Genomic DNA, 18,986 nt, shown 5'->3' on the forward strand with positions numbered 1-18,986 from the left:
ACAAGTAATATATATATATATATATATATATATATATACACATATTGTACCTTTTACTTTTATAAGCCTTCTACCTTCAGCATACTCATTACAAATCTCAATAGTATTTAACATTACAACTTTTTAAAAAACACTTTTCAATTCTTACAAATCTTGGGTACATCTCCATAGCACCATCAAGTCCATTTGTTTATGTTATATTTATTTCTAAAGTCTTCTAAAACTTCTATGATAATATTTCTAACAGAACTAGTCATCTTATCCCACATTAGATCTAGGTCAATTGAAAATTCTAATTTGCTCTCCCACCAATAAATATTGAAAGATCGACAATATCTCAACTCACCTATGTTGAATGATAATGTGGTTCATAATAGGCAACTTACCTCTTTAATCAAATATATCTCCAAAAGTAAGGTTCTCGGAAAAAGCAAAGTGTGTTAGCATTTATTTCATAGCATTGACAGTGAAGGTTCTAGATCAATACAAGAAAAGCTAGGAAGTACTTTCCTATAAACATAAAATTCATATGCATGTAATGCAACATGCCTCAAAACGTATGAAAGCAATGCATAAGTTTCATAGAATTTTGCTTTTAAATAACATGAGAAAAGAAAGTAGCCAAACTATTTGAATTAATCACCTGACATAATTAGTCAAAGACCCAAAATACCCTACGTTTGCTCCATCTGAAAGTTCAATTGTCTTCATCCAATTTTCCAATCATTAATAACTGAAATATAACACTAGATCCCTCATGTTGTAGTAACTCCCTCACAAATCTTCTCATGCTGAATTTTCTAGTGAAATTTTAACAGACAAAGAACTTGCAAATGATTCTTTTTTAGTTCTAAATAGGTGTGGAGGCGCTCCATAATATTGAGGCCATTATATTCATCGAGATTGGGTTTTTATATGGTGAGTAACAAGGGTGATAGGGTCAAATTAGCTATGTATTGACGATCAGGATTTCAGTCAAATTTTACGCAATAAAATTTGAAGGCAAGAGAAAATAGAATTTGGTAAGTGAAGCCAGACAAATAATAGGGGTAGAGTATGTGGTGAAGCTAAGATCTAAGGAAAGATTTAAAATTGCACAATTGGATATTGAGGGCATTTTCGTTCGTGAGGCAAAATGTAAAGCCCTAAAATCCAAATATTACATAAAATAAAAATAAACATTAAAAGTAATTTTTTATATAATACCCTAATAATATATTAAAGAATGGCATTAACTTTCTATTAAACTATGAAGTAACAAATTTGCATGCATATAAAACCAAAAATTGCACAAGATGTAGAGTGACAAGTCATGAATTGCAAGAAATAGAATTGAAATCAAGAGTACAACAACAACAACAACATCAAGCCTTTATCCCACTACGTGGGGTCGGCTACATGAATCCTTTTTCTCCATTGTGTCCTATTAAAAGTCAAATTCTCGTTTAAATCTAATAAAGAAAGGTCATTCTTAATATTTTCTAACCAAGTCTTTTTAGGGCTACATGAAATCAAGAGTACAACAACATAAAAAACAGGAATTACATAAAAGTAACATATAACATCAAATTCAACTCCAAATTCCTTCTTTCTCACATCCCTACTCATCCATATTTAATTCCTAAATAAAGCTGAAATAGTTAGCAAAAACTCAGAAATAATTTGTATTGTCATCATTGAGAGAGTCCTTATTTGACTCGTCGTCATAACAAATTGATCTCTTCCCAACCTCATCCTGTAGAATTCAATGCCTCCCAATCTGCTTCTTGTTCACATTTATTTTAGTCATCCTTCTCTTTCATAAATGTTTGTCATCAACATAAAGATAAGGGTAATACTCCAAATTTTTTAAAGGAGGTGTTGGTGGTGAGAAACTTCCAAGTGCTCCCCAGCAGGAGATACGATGGTGAATACGACGAGCTGGAGGTCAAGGCAGTTAAGAGGTAGTTGCGGCTCAAGGGTGCATGAAGGTACAATTTATTTGGGGCTTTAGTTTAGGATTTATGTAAGTTTTAATTAAAAATATATAAATATGATGAGGCGTATGCATCACAACAACGAGGCGAGGCACGCCTCAGCCAAATTGAGGTTTATGCCTCGTAAAAAAGGTTTAAGGTGTAAGCCTTAAGATATTTTTCACTAGAATTGTGTTGAGGCGAGCCTCATATTGTGCAATTTGAAACAATGATCTAAGCTCATGGTGTTCAACAAGATTTATCATTTTAAAAAGTACTATAATGAATTAAAAAATAGAATATTATCATTTTTTAAATTTATATATTTATTATGTTTTCAATTTTAAAATATATATCCATCAACAACAAACTAAACAATCATTTATTTAAAGTCCCTTGTTAGAGTATATAATTGATTATCATTGAAAAAATATGATGTCAATAAAACACTAGTAAGGTGAAAATGTAATTTTAATTACTTAATTTAATAAACAAATGCAAATATAATTATCTTTTCGAGGAAATATTAATTATTTGTAAATTGATGTGATGACTAAGAATAAAACTAAGAAAATTAGAATAAAGTAGTACTTTATATTATGCTCTTGGAGAAATGCTCTTTAGACAACTCAATTTACTCATTTCCAATATAACATGTGTTTATCTTTAAAAAATGTCATGCTACCACATCATCTTCTTGTTCAACATGCTCATATTGTACATAATATGCCAAATGAGATATGTTCAAAATGTGTTACTTTTCAGGTGTGACAAGCAATATTCATATTATTATATTCAGAAAAATATAAAGAAGGTGATGGTATCATTAAAGATTATAATCAATGCTTTGAATAATCCAATTTCCTATTGATTTGGCACTTGAAAAGAGACAAGGATTTCTCTTATCACATTAAACAAATTACAAAATTATTTTCCCTATTTTTTAGATCCAAAAAGTGGTCAAATTGTACCATTTCACATAAAAAACATGACATCGAGGAAAACAAGCTATTGGGCTTTGAGATGCACAATACATATAAGTATAAGAATCCAAGTGGTCCAGTTCTAGATTAACTCTGCCCCTAGGTAGAGTGTTCTCTATTACAATGATAGGAAATTGCAATTGAGAATGGCATATAAGGACCAACAAACAATGGGTCAGTTCAATGGGATATTGTCCCTCAATAGGAATGTGTGTACGATCAAGCTAAAGCTTTAGCATATGGTGCTAGATTAAAGGTAACAAATTAAAAGAAACAAGAATTAATGATGTGCCTAAAAGTAATGTGGGTGGTGAAGTGCACAAGATCATAAGGATTCCTTTTTATATTAAGAAAGAATGGGCATGAAGGGTCCCTCCACTGTCTCTCTCTCTCTCTCTCACCCTTGCACTATCTCCTCTTCCTCTTTCTCTCCATCTTTCCCTCTTCCTCTTTTTGTCTCTGTTCCTCATCGAGCTTGCAGATTTTTAGCAAACGACAATGATCATGGGATCAAAGTTAAGCCATAAAAATGACTTGCAAGAATACATTCAGATTTTAATTCATAAATTTAATGAAAAGCAAGCACAAACTAGAATATGATTAGCATAGTCTGACGAAGAATTTGGGTAGAGTTGTTGCTATTATAAAGATCTAAGGAGATTGGAATTGGGAACGCTGGAGGAGTGAATGCGTACAAGGACAGGCATGAAACAAATAATGGGCTATAGTCCCTGAATAGAGATGTTTGAGCATCAAGCTAGTGTGCTGGTTTATAGTACTAGCTGAAGGAAAAAAAAAACAGAAGATGGGTTAAAGAATAGAGAGTGCACAAAGAGCTGACTGGGTGGTAATGCTTCGAAGATTATAATGATCTTCTTTTGTATTGAGAAAGGATAAGCATAAAACTGGCTTTCATTATTATTTACAAACCCTCTTCTCCAGGGAAAAAACAGCCTTATAGGCAGCCATAAAGGACTGGAGAGTGCACAAAGAGCTATGTGGGTGGTAATGCTTCGAAGATTATAATGATCTTCTTTTGTATTGAGAAAGGATAAGCATAAAACTGGCTTTCATTATTATTTACAAACCCTCTTCTCCAGGGAAAAAACAGCCTTATAGGCAGCCATAAAGGACTGCCCACGTTCTGCCGCTTCATGAATTCTAAATTTTGCAAACCTTCGCCATCTTTTAAATGTTCTACTTCTACACAAACTACTATAGACAATACCCATATTTTCCATTTATTTTTATTTCTTATACCTGTTAATCCTAAGTAGATGTATTAGATTTGACTTATGTTAAGAAAGATAGAGGTAGACCTACAAAAATTTGTTTAGAAAATATTAAAAAAGATGTTTCTTTATTAGATTTAAATAAAAATTTGACTCTTAACAGGACACAATGAGAGAAAAATGATTCAAGTAGCCGACCCCCCATAGTGGGATAAAGCTTTGATGTTGTCGTTACTGTATAACTGTTAATCCCACATTCCCATCCCATCCATGGCATTATAACTGTTCAAAAATCAGAATTTACAAATGGATAGCAGATGGTATTAGGTAACTTGATAGTTGTATAAGGAAGAATCTTGTTATAATTGTTAATCCCCTATCCAACCCATACCCCACCCCACTCTCTAACAAACAATGTACGTGTAGTCTTGCACACATAGCAATTCAACTCATGAAATTGAAAATCAAGCGAATTATATGATCAGATAATACCTTATGTCACAAAATTTGAAGCAGTAATTATGCCAATAGAAGAACTCAGCTCTGCTACAGGATACAGAAGAACAATTTTTCTTTAATAATGACAGTAAACGTACAAAAGGTTAAGACACTCTAGTTTAAAAAAATGATAATATGAAAGACAACAACTCTAGTTCTCAAGGAAAAGGGAAATGAACAAGCAATGAAAAAGAAATATTCATGCATTAATCTCAAGGCTAGTTTCAGACTATTTTTTTAAGAAATTTACAGAAACATTGCCATTGGTTATTCAATGATGGCTACCACAACCAAACAATAACTTCATAAGCTTTTCTATTCCAAGTCCTTGGACCACATAGGGAAAGTATGCACAGAAAGATTTTGAAGGCTAGCCAGCCTTGAGGATGACTCACTCACACAGGCAACTTTATCAATAGGAAGGAATAAATTAAATCTAATAAGCATTAAATTTATTACTTCTTAAGGATTTAGGAAGTCAAGCTTCTGATGTATTAGAGCAAACTAAGAAGCAAAGCATATGCTTCAAGATCAAGATTCATACATTTGAAGTTCAAAAACAACCTTCAAAAGAGAAATATTTCAACAAAAAACTCAGAAAAATTTTATGGTATATTCAGCAATAAAACTAATAGCTTTCAGCAAGAGCTGCCACAACACAAATAGTAATTTCATAAGCCTATTTAGATCATTTGAAGCTTTGCAAGTCAACCAAGTTTTCTGTATATGATTAGCATAATGATATAAAACACGTAACTCAGTAAGTTTCATAAGGAAAAAAATTAGAAATTTCTTTCATATTCCGCCAACAGTATCAATTTCCTTTACAAATAACACATAAAGAATGTTCACATGATTGACTTTTTCATATTAAATAAGCAAAAAATAAAAACAATCAAGAGAAAAAAAGATAATGAATCAATAAAACTGTGCTTATGCTAATTATTGTCAATAATAGCATCCGCAATAGAGATCACTTCTAGTTTTAAAGGAGAATAAGATCCTTATATATTATAGTTGACATTAGAAATAGTCAGTTATTCAATATTGACACCTATATCTTATGTTTCAGGATAATTTTTCCTACTTAGGTAGAAGGAATTGAGTAACAGCACAAAAAACTAAAATGCACCATTTGCAAAATTCTTTGAAACCAAAATTTAATCTCTTCATAGAGTGCTACACTTAGAATGCTTCAAAAATAATAATCTAATATGGCTGCATGATGAATGAATTATTTGAAATATAGATGAGGAAAATCAAAAGTTTACCATGTAGATGATTTTCCAATGATCCCAAGGGCAGGTACTCATACACAAGAAGCCTTTGATCTCCATCGGCACAGTAACCAATCATATTTACAAGATTTGGATGATGCAATAAACTGAGCATGAGGACCTCCACCAGAAATTCTTTATTCCCTTGTAGTCCATTTCGATCCAGCTGCTTCACAGCCACAATCTGGTGTTGCAAGCAGAAAACCTTATCAGTTTAATGAATAAAACAGCAAATTCTTAGACAGTGGAACCACAAAAGATGGTTTTGAAAATGACATTAGTTGGATTAATGATTTTTAAACTTTGTCGTAGCTTTGGCACTACATAACTTAAATTTTGATCTCAACTAAATCCACAAAAAGACACCAAACATACCTCTCCTGTCTCCAGACGTCCCTTGTGCACACTGCCAAATCCCCCTTCTCCTAGAAAACATTCCTGTCTAAAGTTTTTTGTTGCAGCTGCAAGTTGCCGAAAGGTGAAGGTCCTTGCAGAAAAATCACTTCCAGAACTCTTGTTTTGATTCAATGCCTCCAACTTCAAACCACCCAATTGTCTCTTTTCCGAAACATTCACCTGTTCCCTTTTAAAACCATTCACTAGTTCTCTCTTTGTATCAAAACTGTTTCTAGAATTCAAGCCTCCATTCCCTGAGAGTAAAACAGGTACCACGAACTCAAAAAGTTAGGGGCAGTTGGGCTACCAGTACGAGTTAATTTAAGTAGGATTTAGTAAATCTCGTAAATCCAGATTTAGTAAGTCTTGGAATTGTTGAATTTAAAATTAGTTTGGCATGATAGATGTTAAATCCAATTAAATCTTATTAAAAGTTTTGACAAATATTTTTAATATTTACAATTTAAATCAAAGTGAAAAAGAGGCATAGTAAGAGTAGTGTAAATCTCTTAAATTTCCCAAGGATTTGATAAATGCAGATTTAACCTAAAAGTAGAGGAAAACAAGATTTAACTAAAGTATTAGGAATTATATGGCTCAAACTATTTGGAAAATTTTAGCATGAATCCTGATTAAACCTTGCCTAAATCTTGAATCCAAAAAAAAAACCCTTTAAAAAATTGCTCAATCGTCAAACACTGCTCCTATCACTAAGTCATCACTGCACCACCTACTCCATTAACTAAGAAAAGTTCAGTCTAAGTACCAAACAATCAAGAACTATAGCATCAGATTAACCAAATGCCAGTCCAAAATGACTGAAAGGCACAAAAAAGTGAATTCGAAAGTCATAAAGCACATTACGCATCAGCAAAGTTAACCTAATAATCCAGATCAAGTAGCATTCCATCAACCGGCATAAATATGATTGAGAACACAGAAAAACAATCAAAACACCTCCTTTAAACCATATCAGACCAGCTTTACAAAAAGAAAGACTAACAACATCTCAAGTAAATCATCAGCAAATCAAGAACAAGACATCAGCGCTCACCCGCAGGCAATCTATCGACGCTCGGGGGCATCATTGGCTTCTCCTCCCTCGTCTCATCCTGTTGCCGGCTCCCGCCGACGAATTCCACCGCCTCGTCGTTCCAATCGAAGCAAGGGAAGAAGCAGGGCATCTCCCCGGCCGAACTAGGCTGGAAAGGAGAAGCACTTTACGGATCGGAATCGGAATCGGATTCACACAATCGGATCCCGCCACCACCGCACATCTTCGATCGTCTCTTCGCCCTGAGAACGGGTTATCCACATGAACTAGAACTAAGGAAACGACCAATACCGAGGACAAGTCGCTCGGGGGTTTATAGCTGCTCCTTTGACTAGTCCGATACTAGGCAGAGTAGATGGGAACAGAGGCGGCCGCCTATTGCAATGTGGCAGATGGATTAATTTAACAAAACTTCTGATTTTGATTTTATATATATATATATATATATATAATGTAATGGAGTATCTATAGTGGTAAGAAAATAGAGAGTTTAATGTATTGATTTTATATGAAGATTTAATATACATACACAAATAAGAGATATGGGTGCAAGAATTATAAGTGACCAGAAATTTCACATGAAAATGCAAAATGAGGAAAAATTATAGGGTCGGGCTCAGTTGAAATAATTTCACTATTTGTATAGTTGATTAGAAATAATGTCGTTCTTTAGAGGAAGGCACTGATATAATGTAGAATATGTATTGTTAGAGTTGGAAGAATCCAATAGCATGAAAAGCTGATCTTAAAAGACTAATGGCATGTTCATTTGGTCAACATGGTCGTAATCAGACGATTGTGGTTATAGGACCATGGTCGATAGATGACAGAGGATGTAGTTGTCGTAGTTGAAGATTGCCTTTGAGCAATCGTAAGTCAGGCAATGGTGGTCGAAAGGACCGTGGTTGATCGACAGTGTTCAGTGTGCTCATATTTGGACGACGAAAGTCTGTGGGACCATAATCGGGCGACGAAGGTCTATGGGATCGTAGTTGGGCGATGAAGGTTGATGTGACTGCATTCATGTGAAGGAGGTTGAATGAATCATTGTTAGACGATGGAGGTCTATGGAATTGTAGTCGAGTGATGGTTGGCTGGCGAAAGTCTGACAATTAGTCAGGCGACTATCATAAAGCAAAAGTCCAATGGCGCGCGATCGGTGAGCAAAAGTCCAGTGGAGGCTACCAGGCAAAGGTCTGACAACATTCAAAGGCCTAATGATGATGATAACTTTTTGGATGGGTTAGTCTTACTCTTAAATCTGCCTAAAATAATGAAGGTATTTCTCTATAATTTTTTATGTTAATAACTTTTGCACTTGATATATTTTTTTTATAACCAACCACATTCCTAATTTTAATTATAAAATTGAAAATTCATTGGATCTTTATTATAATGATGATAAATTAATGTTTTTTTTATATATAATGAAGTTAGAAAGAGTTAAGTGTTTGGGGTTTTCCTTATAAATGTAATGATGTATTATATTTAAAATTTTTTGATAGAATAGTTATGATTGTGCACAAACATTGACTTGTAATCTCAAGTCTACAACCATATGTCTTGATCCAACACGATTCTTTCAATTGAATGACTTGTTTGATACAAGTGAAGAGAAGCTTCCATTAGGAGCAGTTCAAAGATGATAATAAGAAGGGAATCATCTAGGAGAGAGGGGAAAACATAAGGAGAAATAAAAAAAAAAAGAGAGAGGGAAGGCAAAAAAACAGAAATAGATATAGGGTGGTTGAACTAATTACTTCAATATTTTAATTCGTCAATGATAATCCAAAGTTCCTTATAAGCATTCATATTTTCTAAGGGAATTTTACATATAATGAAATAACAATAGGAATTTTGTAACATTTTGTATGATGCTCTCAACTAACGGTACACTTCTTCATACATTATGCTGCTACATATGATCTCTTATATAATAATAGAAGCGTGGAAGGCATGGAAAAGAGAATTTTTTATATATATTAGAACTAGTAACAATGTATAAAATTGAAATAGGTTGAGGAACAATAATAATAGATGAAGGCTCCTTTGACTTTGGTGTAGCATCAATCTTTAGTTGAACATTCTATTCAAGATTTTGTTTCAACATCATCCTAAATATGATGAAGCTCAAGGGCTTAAACAACATCATACTTTGATCATCATCATTCTAAACTAGGTGTGCAAATGAGTTAAGTCGAGTTCCAATACATGTCTAACTCAAGCTCAACTCTTGAGCCAAATAACGAGCTCAAACTCTAGTCGAGCTCAAAAAGCGAGCTCAAGCACTCCTCATTTAATTGGAAAGAAGCTCATGAGCAGCTCGTGAGATCTCGTCTTCATGCCCCAATTCCTGACCGCTCCGCGCTCCGCACAACCCCGCCGCGCGACCCCACTCCGGTGCTCCGCGCCCGACCCCCGCTATGCGCCCGACCCCCGCGCGACAACTATGCGTGCTCGCCCCGCGCTACAGCTCCGCGCCCGACCCCCGCGCGACAGCTTCGCGCCCGACCCCGCTTCGCGACCGCTCCGCTCGACCAGCTTTCCCGGGTCGGGTCGGGTCCGGGTTCGCATTTCCGACCCGTTTACCTAACCGGATCGGGTTAGGGTCGACCCGTTTGAACCCGGGTTAGTTCCGGGTCCGACCCGAACCCGACCCGTGACCCGAAATTGACACCCCTACTCTCGAGCCAAATCACGAGCTCAAACTCGAGTCGAGCTCAAAAGGCGAGCTCAAGCACTGGTTGTGTAACTAGAAACAAGCTCATGAATAGCTTGTGATATCACGTCTTCCGTGGCCCAACTTTTACAACATTCTCGCCAGTTCGCCTTTCGCGGTCTGTCCTTCCGCACAATGATCACATGTTCTCTTTTTCATGGTCTGTCCAATTGTCGTTTCGATCGAACTCGAGCTCAATTACGCAGTGAGCTCGAAACTCGTTAAGCTTGACTTGCGAGCTCATTAACGAGTCAACTTGACTCGTTTGCACCCTTATTCTTAACTCAAGTAAGTGGTGAAAGGGTCCATTTGGAATAGCTGCAGCTTTTCATAAAATTAGTTATACACATATTGTGAGGAAAATAACTTTTTTAGAAGTTATTGTACAAGACAACTTTATGCCACATAAATTTCTTTAAAACAGTGAAAAATCATTAGACAAATAAAAAATGTGATTGAGATTAAAAAAAAAAAGTAAAACAATAAAATTGTTGTCGCAAACAAAACCAAAGTAGGACAGGAGCTAGTGGAGAGCTGGGAAAGCTTTCAAGATAAAGCATATAGCTTAACAGACCACATATAAACCAATTTATTGGAGACCTGAACAAACTCAAGTTCTTTAGGGAGCTCGGAGAAAATTAATATTTTGAGTTGAAGCATTTTTACTCACTCAAATAATTTTATAAAATTTAGATATATGTACAGGTCTACAAAATTTAATAAGTGGCATTAGTTCATGCAACTTCTCCATCTGGATGGTCATACTGCTTGCACTATTATTTATTGCTTTTATCACATGCTTCTTCTTCTCAATTAGGCTTAGTTTTATTTCTCAGATCTTTACAAGTTCCTTACTAAGTGCTAACACCTAAACCGATATTATTGCTTCATCTTCTGCTCCACAATTTGGCACCATCATACCCTCTGGCTTTTTAATATTATTTATCTCCTGAGCTCCATTACCAACCCTACTTTATCAAGGGCGGAACCGGCCTTGATTTTTAGGGGGGGCAATTGCCTAAAAACTCATTTAATAAAGAGTAAAAAAAGAATGGAGAAGAACAAATTACCTAAATATCCATAGAATAAATAATTTTTTTTTTTATTTTTTTAGTGGGCCAATTGCCCCCTCTGGGGGCTAGATGGTTCCGCCCCTGTACTTTACTCACCCTTGCTACATCAATGTGTACTACTTTTATCGTTAATAAGACTTCGATTTTGTTTGAGATAACTTTTCACGGTTTTGCTTTGCAAACCGCAGCAACAATTTCTATTTGATCATTATTTTTCGTTGCTTTAAATAAAAAATTGTACTTGAAAGCTGCTGTCTATAATAATTTCAAAAAGTTATTTTCTATGCAACAACTTTACATAATAGTAAAAAAAATTATCATAAACGAAACATTCAATAATAATCTTTTATATTAAAGCTTCACATACAACATCAAAGTAATAAAAAGAACTGAAATAATTCAAAAAATCCCCATAATTCTTCTAATATTGTGTACCATATGGACTTTTTTTGTTTAAACTCTTGTTGGAGAACTCTAATAATATTAGCAAAAATGACTCAAACTTGTAATGTAGCATATCACCCTGATCAAGGATGAGATAATAAGAGAAGAACCTTAATTTAGTTATATATCATTTCATCCGTTCATATCAATACAATTAATTCTTTTCAAAAACTATAATATATTAAAGTACAGACATAATCATTTTATAATCTATGGTATATGATCATAAAAGCTATAAAATTATTATAGAATGTTTACATGTGATAGGGTGATTAAAGATTAAATTTATATTAATATAATATTTTCCATCAAAAAAATTTAAGGTTCACCCGCAGACTTGGGCTTCGTTTGTGACAGCATCTTTGTTGTTTTATAAAACGACTTTCTAATATAAAAATTTCTTGAATTAAAAAATTTTGTACTAAAAAATAATTTTATAAAATAGCAAAAAAGCTGTCCTAAATGAAACCTTAATATGGTACAACTACTGTAATTATATATATCATATTTTCATCTCGTTGAGATAGTTAGGTTTCGATTGGGACAACTTTCTTACTGTTTTATAAAATAATTTTCTATTATAAAATTTTCTAATTCAAGAAAATTTTATATTAGAAAGTTGCTTAAGAAAGCATTAAGAAACCTTTCCCAAAGGAAGCCTTAATTTAACTATAAGTTGGCTGAAATCGGTATCCAAATGGTCCCAGACTTATGGTTCATTTAGGACGGCTTTTTTATTGCTTCTTAAAATAAAATTTTAGTTTTTTTTGTACTAAAACTCTGTTTTAAAAAGCAATTAAAAAGTCATCCCAAATGAACCTTTATTTTTAAATTTTTTTATTCAAATATGCTCCGAGTTTTGTGCCTGATTGAGATGATTTTTGATGATATATCAATTGCCCCCTATTTTTAAACTTCAAAATTTTTGGAGTCCGAAAATATATGTTTGTGCGCTTAAAAACTTTACAATTAAAACAATATATCTTGTCATTAAGAAACTTCTATAAACATGTATGAATTAGTTATGATAGCTGACTACATAATAACGAAAATATATTTAAGCTTCATTTGAGACTGCTTTTTTACAATTGTTTAGTAAAAAATTAAATTTTTTGTACTAAAAACTGTTTTAGTAGTAAAAAAAACATCACCAACATAACCTTAACCAAACACATATTGTTTGAAAGCTAACATATTATATAGTTTTATAAATAACAACGTTATTGGGATAGTTTTAAAATATGATTGAACCAAAGGAATTCCATCAACGACAAGATAATTAATTAATTATTTGGTGAAAATTACAAACATTAAATTTTCTATCCATAAATTATCCGGGAGCGGGAGCGAGCGCGAGTGCGAGACTACTGGAGCGGGTCGCGTCGCTTCTGCGGGAGCGGGTCGCGTCGCGTCTGGGGGAGCGGGTCGCGCCGCGTCTGCGAGAGCGGGTACGAGAGCTGGATGCGATTGCGGGAACGCGACCGGGAGCGGGACAACGAAGAGCGGGATTCGCGTACGAGGCATCCGGTCGACGAGCCTAATTTTACTATTTCAATTTATTAAATTTTGGAAACAAGATAAAGTAATTATTTTAATTTACAAATCACTTAAATTAAATGGACCAAATGCACACCCTACGCGTTTTGTTTACGCGCTTCTCTTTTTTACCGCCTTCCATGGCGGAGGAATTGCGGGAAGTGCGTTTGATTCCTTCCCTGCATGTCCTATTTGTAGCGCTTTAAGATGATTTGGGGCTTCGACGTGATGAGCGGGCCTTGCAACTTTTTACGTGATTAGCATTTTTTTTAATTTAGATAGCATCTAATTTTTTTTATTTTTTTTATATAATTTTAAATTACATTAAATGTGTCACAATATGCTCCACGCACTAATATATTTGATTATATAAAGCTATTTCTCATAACTTAATTTTTTTTAAGTAAAAAAAGCAAGGCAAATTTTCTATTCTTGTTTTTTTATTATTTATACAATACTTGAATTAATTAGGATCCTGAATTCTAACATATACCAACTATTAGGGGTGTCAATTATTGACTCAAAATGAACCCGACCGAGAAAATTTGGGTTCGAATTCCAATTTATGACTCGTTTAACAAACACTCGTCGGTTGCTCCTATGCAGTTCCTTGCCCTGGACTCGCGCATCCCCAACGTTCGCACCCGCACCTATAGTGCTCGCCCCGAACTCGTGCAACCGCACCTACACTTGCACAGTCACGCCCTTATTCGCAGTCGCGTATTCACATGTGCACTATCACGCACTCGCGATGATGTGGTCTAACCCTCACCTGCTCATCGTCCACAGTCGTGCACCTGCACCCACATAGCTTGTCCCGAACTGGTGCACACTCGCCTGTATCTCGCACACACGGGTTAAGGTCAGGTTCAAGTTTGAATTTCTAGTCCGTTTACAAAATTGAGACGGGTTAGGGGCAACTGAATTGGACGTATGTTAATTCCGAGTTCGACTCGAATCCAACCTGAATACCCATTTTGACACCCCTACATACCATAACATGTTTTATATATAGTAAAAAATAATAGAAATCAGATAATAAGTATTCCCTAACACCCCTTTTAGTTTGGAATGTATTTTAATAATTCTTATCTTATTTGTTGGCAAGAAATGAGACTTGTGAACAGCATAATAATTTGATAAAGATGTCTGCTAGTTGGCTAGTTGTAGGCACATGAGTCATCTTGATCATTCATTCTTCATCCTTTTTCATATGAGATGACAAGTAATTGCTATATAATTTCTACATACTCATTTGCACCCAACTGGACTTTTTTTAGGAGGCAATGGATGTAGATATCATATGTCAATGGATTCTAGAGCGGGAAGTTCTTGTTGCATAGAGAGAAGTCATTTAGGATCACAAACTACAAGTAAATAGGAGGATAGTCCTCTTTTTGTAAAAATAAGGATAGCTTTGAGACCTTATTTTTGAATGAAGTTGACAAAAATCTTCATGTGCTTAGCCTTAGTTCATAGAATCTTTTTCTTAGTGTAGGGCTTTCCTAGTAGGTCCCTCCTAGGTGGATTGGTAATGACTTGGTATTAGCTTGCTAGAAAAAATCCAAAATCTTAAGGTGTGCCACATACCCTATTCTAGACCCTTGAGACTCAAAGAGTAAGTTGACCCTAATTTGACTCAAGTGCCATCCATGACCTTTTAAATCTATTCTAGATCTTTTTAAATCTATTAAAAACATTCTCAACCATTTTCAAACCAATTTGTAATGGGTTAAAATAAAATTCAAACTGAAAACCTAATGAAAACTCTTGGTAGATTTTTGTGTTTAAATAGACTATACATGTCCTACTTAGCTCTAAACTTATCTAGAAGCCACTTAAAGACCTTAGAATCTCGCCTGATTATTCTAAATATATAGTAGACCCTATTAAATATGTAAGTCATGTTAAACTCGCTTGACCCATGGTCAAAGAAGGGTTGACCAAAGTCACCCCTTTATTGAAAAATGCTTAAACCTAAACCCAAGCAACTAATCTGAATCCAATGGTCTTCACATTGAGTCTAAAGTCTTAACCCATTCTAAGAACACTTGGACTCATACTTGAGCCATAAACAATTTTGATTGTAAGAACCATAACTTATTTTATATTATTTTGATTATCATAACTATAATTTAGCATAACTTTTAATTTTATTATATATAGATGAATATACTTGATGTATGAGTTAGAATGAATAGATGCAACTGCACATGAGGATTAAATAAAATGTGTTATGTGACTTGTGTCTACCTAGAGCTAAGATGAAAAGTAAAGTTTTGGTTCAAGATGTTGAGGTTTAGATAAAAAAATCAAGAGACAAGTATCAAGATAAATTATGGAAGCTCCAAATATAAAACAATACGAGTTTTAAGTGGAAGCCAAGACAAGTAGAACGCGAACTACTACAAAATTGGTAATAGGTGTAAAACTCTCTCAACAATTTCCTTAAGAACCTATAATATGTTACCTGCTATAGCCAAGCATGTAACAATCTATTTCAATACTCATGGTTGTTATTGTACTCCTCCATCGAGGACTCTACGCCACACCAAATTTTATTTACACATATAAATATTAAAAAAATATTAAACATTGATTACCCAAGAGTCTATATTAGCACTAAACATGCATTTTACATTACCCGACCGTGGTGTCATTCAACACTGACCATGCACATCTTTTTCTGATGTGGTGAGAAGACTAAGACTCTCCAAATTTCTCCTAAAAGGGGATTGCCCTGAGGCTGCCGCAATTTTTAGCAAACAAAGGACTTGAACTTGAACAAATTGCAGGAGACAAAACTTACATTTGTAGAGAACATGACTTAAACAATCATAGAGAACTAAACTTAATTAAATGAGAAAAATAAAATTAAAATGAAAATTGGCAAATTGAACAAAAATGAGAAATCTATTATAATGATAACTGGGTACTTACAAGTGATAGCAAGAACTTGTAATAAATACGCCAATTTGCCATGACGACGCAAAGGAATGTGAAATGTGCACGATGAATTGCCTATGGATGTGACAATTTTCCTACAAACGCATATAAGAAGATTATAATGAATGATGCCCGCTTAAAGGTAATATCCAATCAGCTACAAAGAACGCATACACATCATATAGGCAACATATGATGAATTCAAACATACACAACACAGCATACGATGAAAGCAAACATCCATTGACAGATCATCTACGAGCGACAATCAATAACCCATTATGCACACAATAGTTCACGCAAAGGCAATAATAGGCAACAGCCATCAAACCATGAATGTAGAACATTAGACCATAAGCAGTGTCAACAAAGCCTACATTGTGCGACAATCTACCAGCATAAAATAGTAGATGACATGTGGAGTAACGCTACGATTCATCTGTAAGCAATAGCATAAAATCAATAGTAAAAATCGCGGGCCACTAATGAATTGATGTAGTAAATTTGTGATGCTAGGCTGTCACACTAGATGAACCAGTCAACTTGCAAGCAACAAGTAGGAGGCCCTGATGCACTACACAGCTTATTTGGAAGTTGAAATATACTCGTGCAAGCTGAGTACTAAAAAAAATGACAACATATAGAAAATGAACTGAGCTAAACTACATTGCCAATGCATGATAAATGAAACCCAGCACCATGGTAAATAACACTACTGGATCCAAAACACTTGTACAAGCTGACATAAGGCGTTTACAAATTCCAAAGTGAAATCCTAAACACTTATCAGCAATAATTATTTGCATAGTTGATCATTGTGAAAACACCCCATCTTATGCATTGAAATACATACTAATAAGTTCATAACATGCATGCATTTTGTGATATACAAGGTGTATCATGCAAATAAGCTATTCAACATGCGAAAGGCATCATGCATATACAAGTTGTGATATATATAATGCATTAAACAAGCATGTTATTTGGCATATGAAATGCGCCACATAGCAGCAGCGCATTACGCTGGCATGTGAATATACTATTTACTACATGAAAGATTTAAATCATTATGCAAATGTATTATTAAAACAAAAGATAATATATGGATGCATTATACATACATATCATGCAAATACATCGTATGTCATGTTAGTGTAGTAGGCCACTTTAATGCATATCAGTATACTATGCAACATGCAAAACATGATGCAAACATCATTAAACGATGTGCAATTGTGCAAATGTCAAATGCCAATGTATATGCATATTTGAAAATGCATATGCAAGCATATTGACATGTAGATGAAAGCATAAGTGCATATGCAAGCATGCAAATATGGCATATAAAAATATATGTAGTTAAACACTCGCATTGGCCCTGACGAGCGTGATGTATGCACACACGTGACGTCTGAAGATGTTGTGCGGATCAAAAAATAAACTTAAGTTTGAACTCGGTCCTTCTATGTTAATAGATAAGAGTTGACATGGCTCAAACTATCAAATAAATATATAATCACGGTATCGATCAAAATCTTTATTTTATACATTCATATTAGGCCAATAAGATATATAATAAAGAAAATCCACTAATAAATGTTTAAAACAGACAAAGAGCCTGATCCTCTATCGACAAGTTGGCAGAGTCAATAAGGCTCAACCAATAAAATGAAATCGTCCATAAGTACCCTGATGATGGCCGTGTTGACAAAAAATTTCAACAGAAAGGGACCTCAAACATTCAAAAAATACCTCCCAAATTCTCACCAAAATTCAATACTTAAAAACTTCACATTCATTAAGAATATAACTATTTAAAATTAAAATAAAAACACCTAAATAACTTAAAGCAAAATACCCATCTACCCTCTGTAACAGTTTACCGATGTCGATAAATTTGAAAAATCACTTCAACTCATAAAGAGAGAAAATCTGGTTAAGAATATCACTATGATTTATTTTCAATTCGTATCTTGCTAGTAAGAATGTGGCATGTGTCCTCTAATCGGTGGTTTCACCGCCAAATGACACCACCGGTAAACAATTATGATCGGGACCCTCTGATCGGGTGGTTTCTCTACCAAATTACACCATTAAATTACGGTTATGGTTAAAGCCTGAATGTTCCCCAACGACGCTAAATCATTGAGTAATGAATCAATAGAATATGATCAATAGGGCACAAAGCCCTTTGTTAGCTAAGGTGGATTCAAATTTATCCACTTTGATAAATATTCACCCCATATCTACAAGGTACTCTTGGACGAAGCAACCCATGGTTGCTGAAAATAATTCTTCTATCAAATTGGGTCGGCTACCTTCTCTGACTAAGTAGACTAGGGACCATGATGACCCGGGATGACAAAACTATGAGATATTGATTGGGTCTATCATCATTACCCATACCATTTGCTTTAAGTGTAAGGTGGTGAATTTCTAATTTTAAATATTAAAATTTCAAATATCAAATCATGTTATTATTATACACTAGATATTATGTATCAGCGGGTACATTGTATCTATTCGACAATTAGCCTTAATGGAAAGTTCTCTTTTGTTATTGGGATGAGTAATTAATTATAGAAGCTTGTGCTTATAAGAAACTTAAACTTAGATAGGGGTGTCAATATTTGACATGACACGACAACCCGACTCGGACCCGACCCGAAAAATCCGGGTTGAACCAGACCCATTTATAAACGGGTTGTGTCCGGGTTTGCAGATTCGACCCGTTTGATTAAACGGATCGGGTCGGGTTGACCCGGTGGGTTGCCGGGTCAACCCGAAAACCCGTTTAATTTTTTTAAAAAATTGAATTTCCCGCTACTCCCGCCCGCTGCCCGCCGCGCTGCCCACTGCCCGCCTACCCCGCG

At 34.7% G+C, this 18,986-nt stretch overlaps 1 protein-coding gene across 1 annotated transcript in view; it reads right to left on the bottom strand.

Annotated features, from left to right (window-relative positions):
• The window catches only part of LOC110098817 (probable serine/threonine-protein kinase PBL7), a 24,053-nt gene extending 16,300 nt beyond the window's left edge, over positions 1-7,753 (bottom strand). The window contains exons 1-3 of the mRNA XM_020825753.2: positions 7,396-7,753; positions 6,321-6,595; positions 5,940-6,129 (exon numbers count right to left, since the gene is read on the bottom strand). Coding sequence (XP_020681412.1) covers positions 5,940-6,129; positions 6,321-6,595; positions 7,396-7,525 — 595 coding nt within the window. The 5' untranslated portion in view covers positions 7,526-7,753. The remainder of the gene's footprint in view (positions 1-5,939; positions 6,130-6,320; positions 6,596-7,395) is intronic.
• Positions 7,754-18,986: the final 11,233 nt, after the last annotated feature.

Source organism: Dendrobium catenatum, unplaced genomic scaffold (assembly GCF_001605985.2).
Source record: "Dendrobium catenatum unplaced genomic scaffold, ASM160598v2 fragScaff_scaffold_249, whole genome shotgun sequence".
Classification (NCBI taxonomy): Eukaryota; Viridiplantae; Streptophyta; class Magnoliopsida; order Asparagales; family Orchidaceae; genus Dendrobium; species Dendrobium catenatum.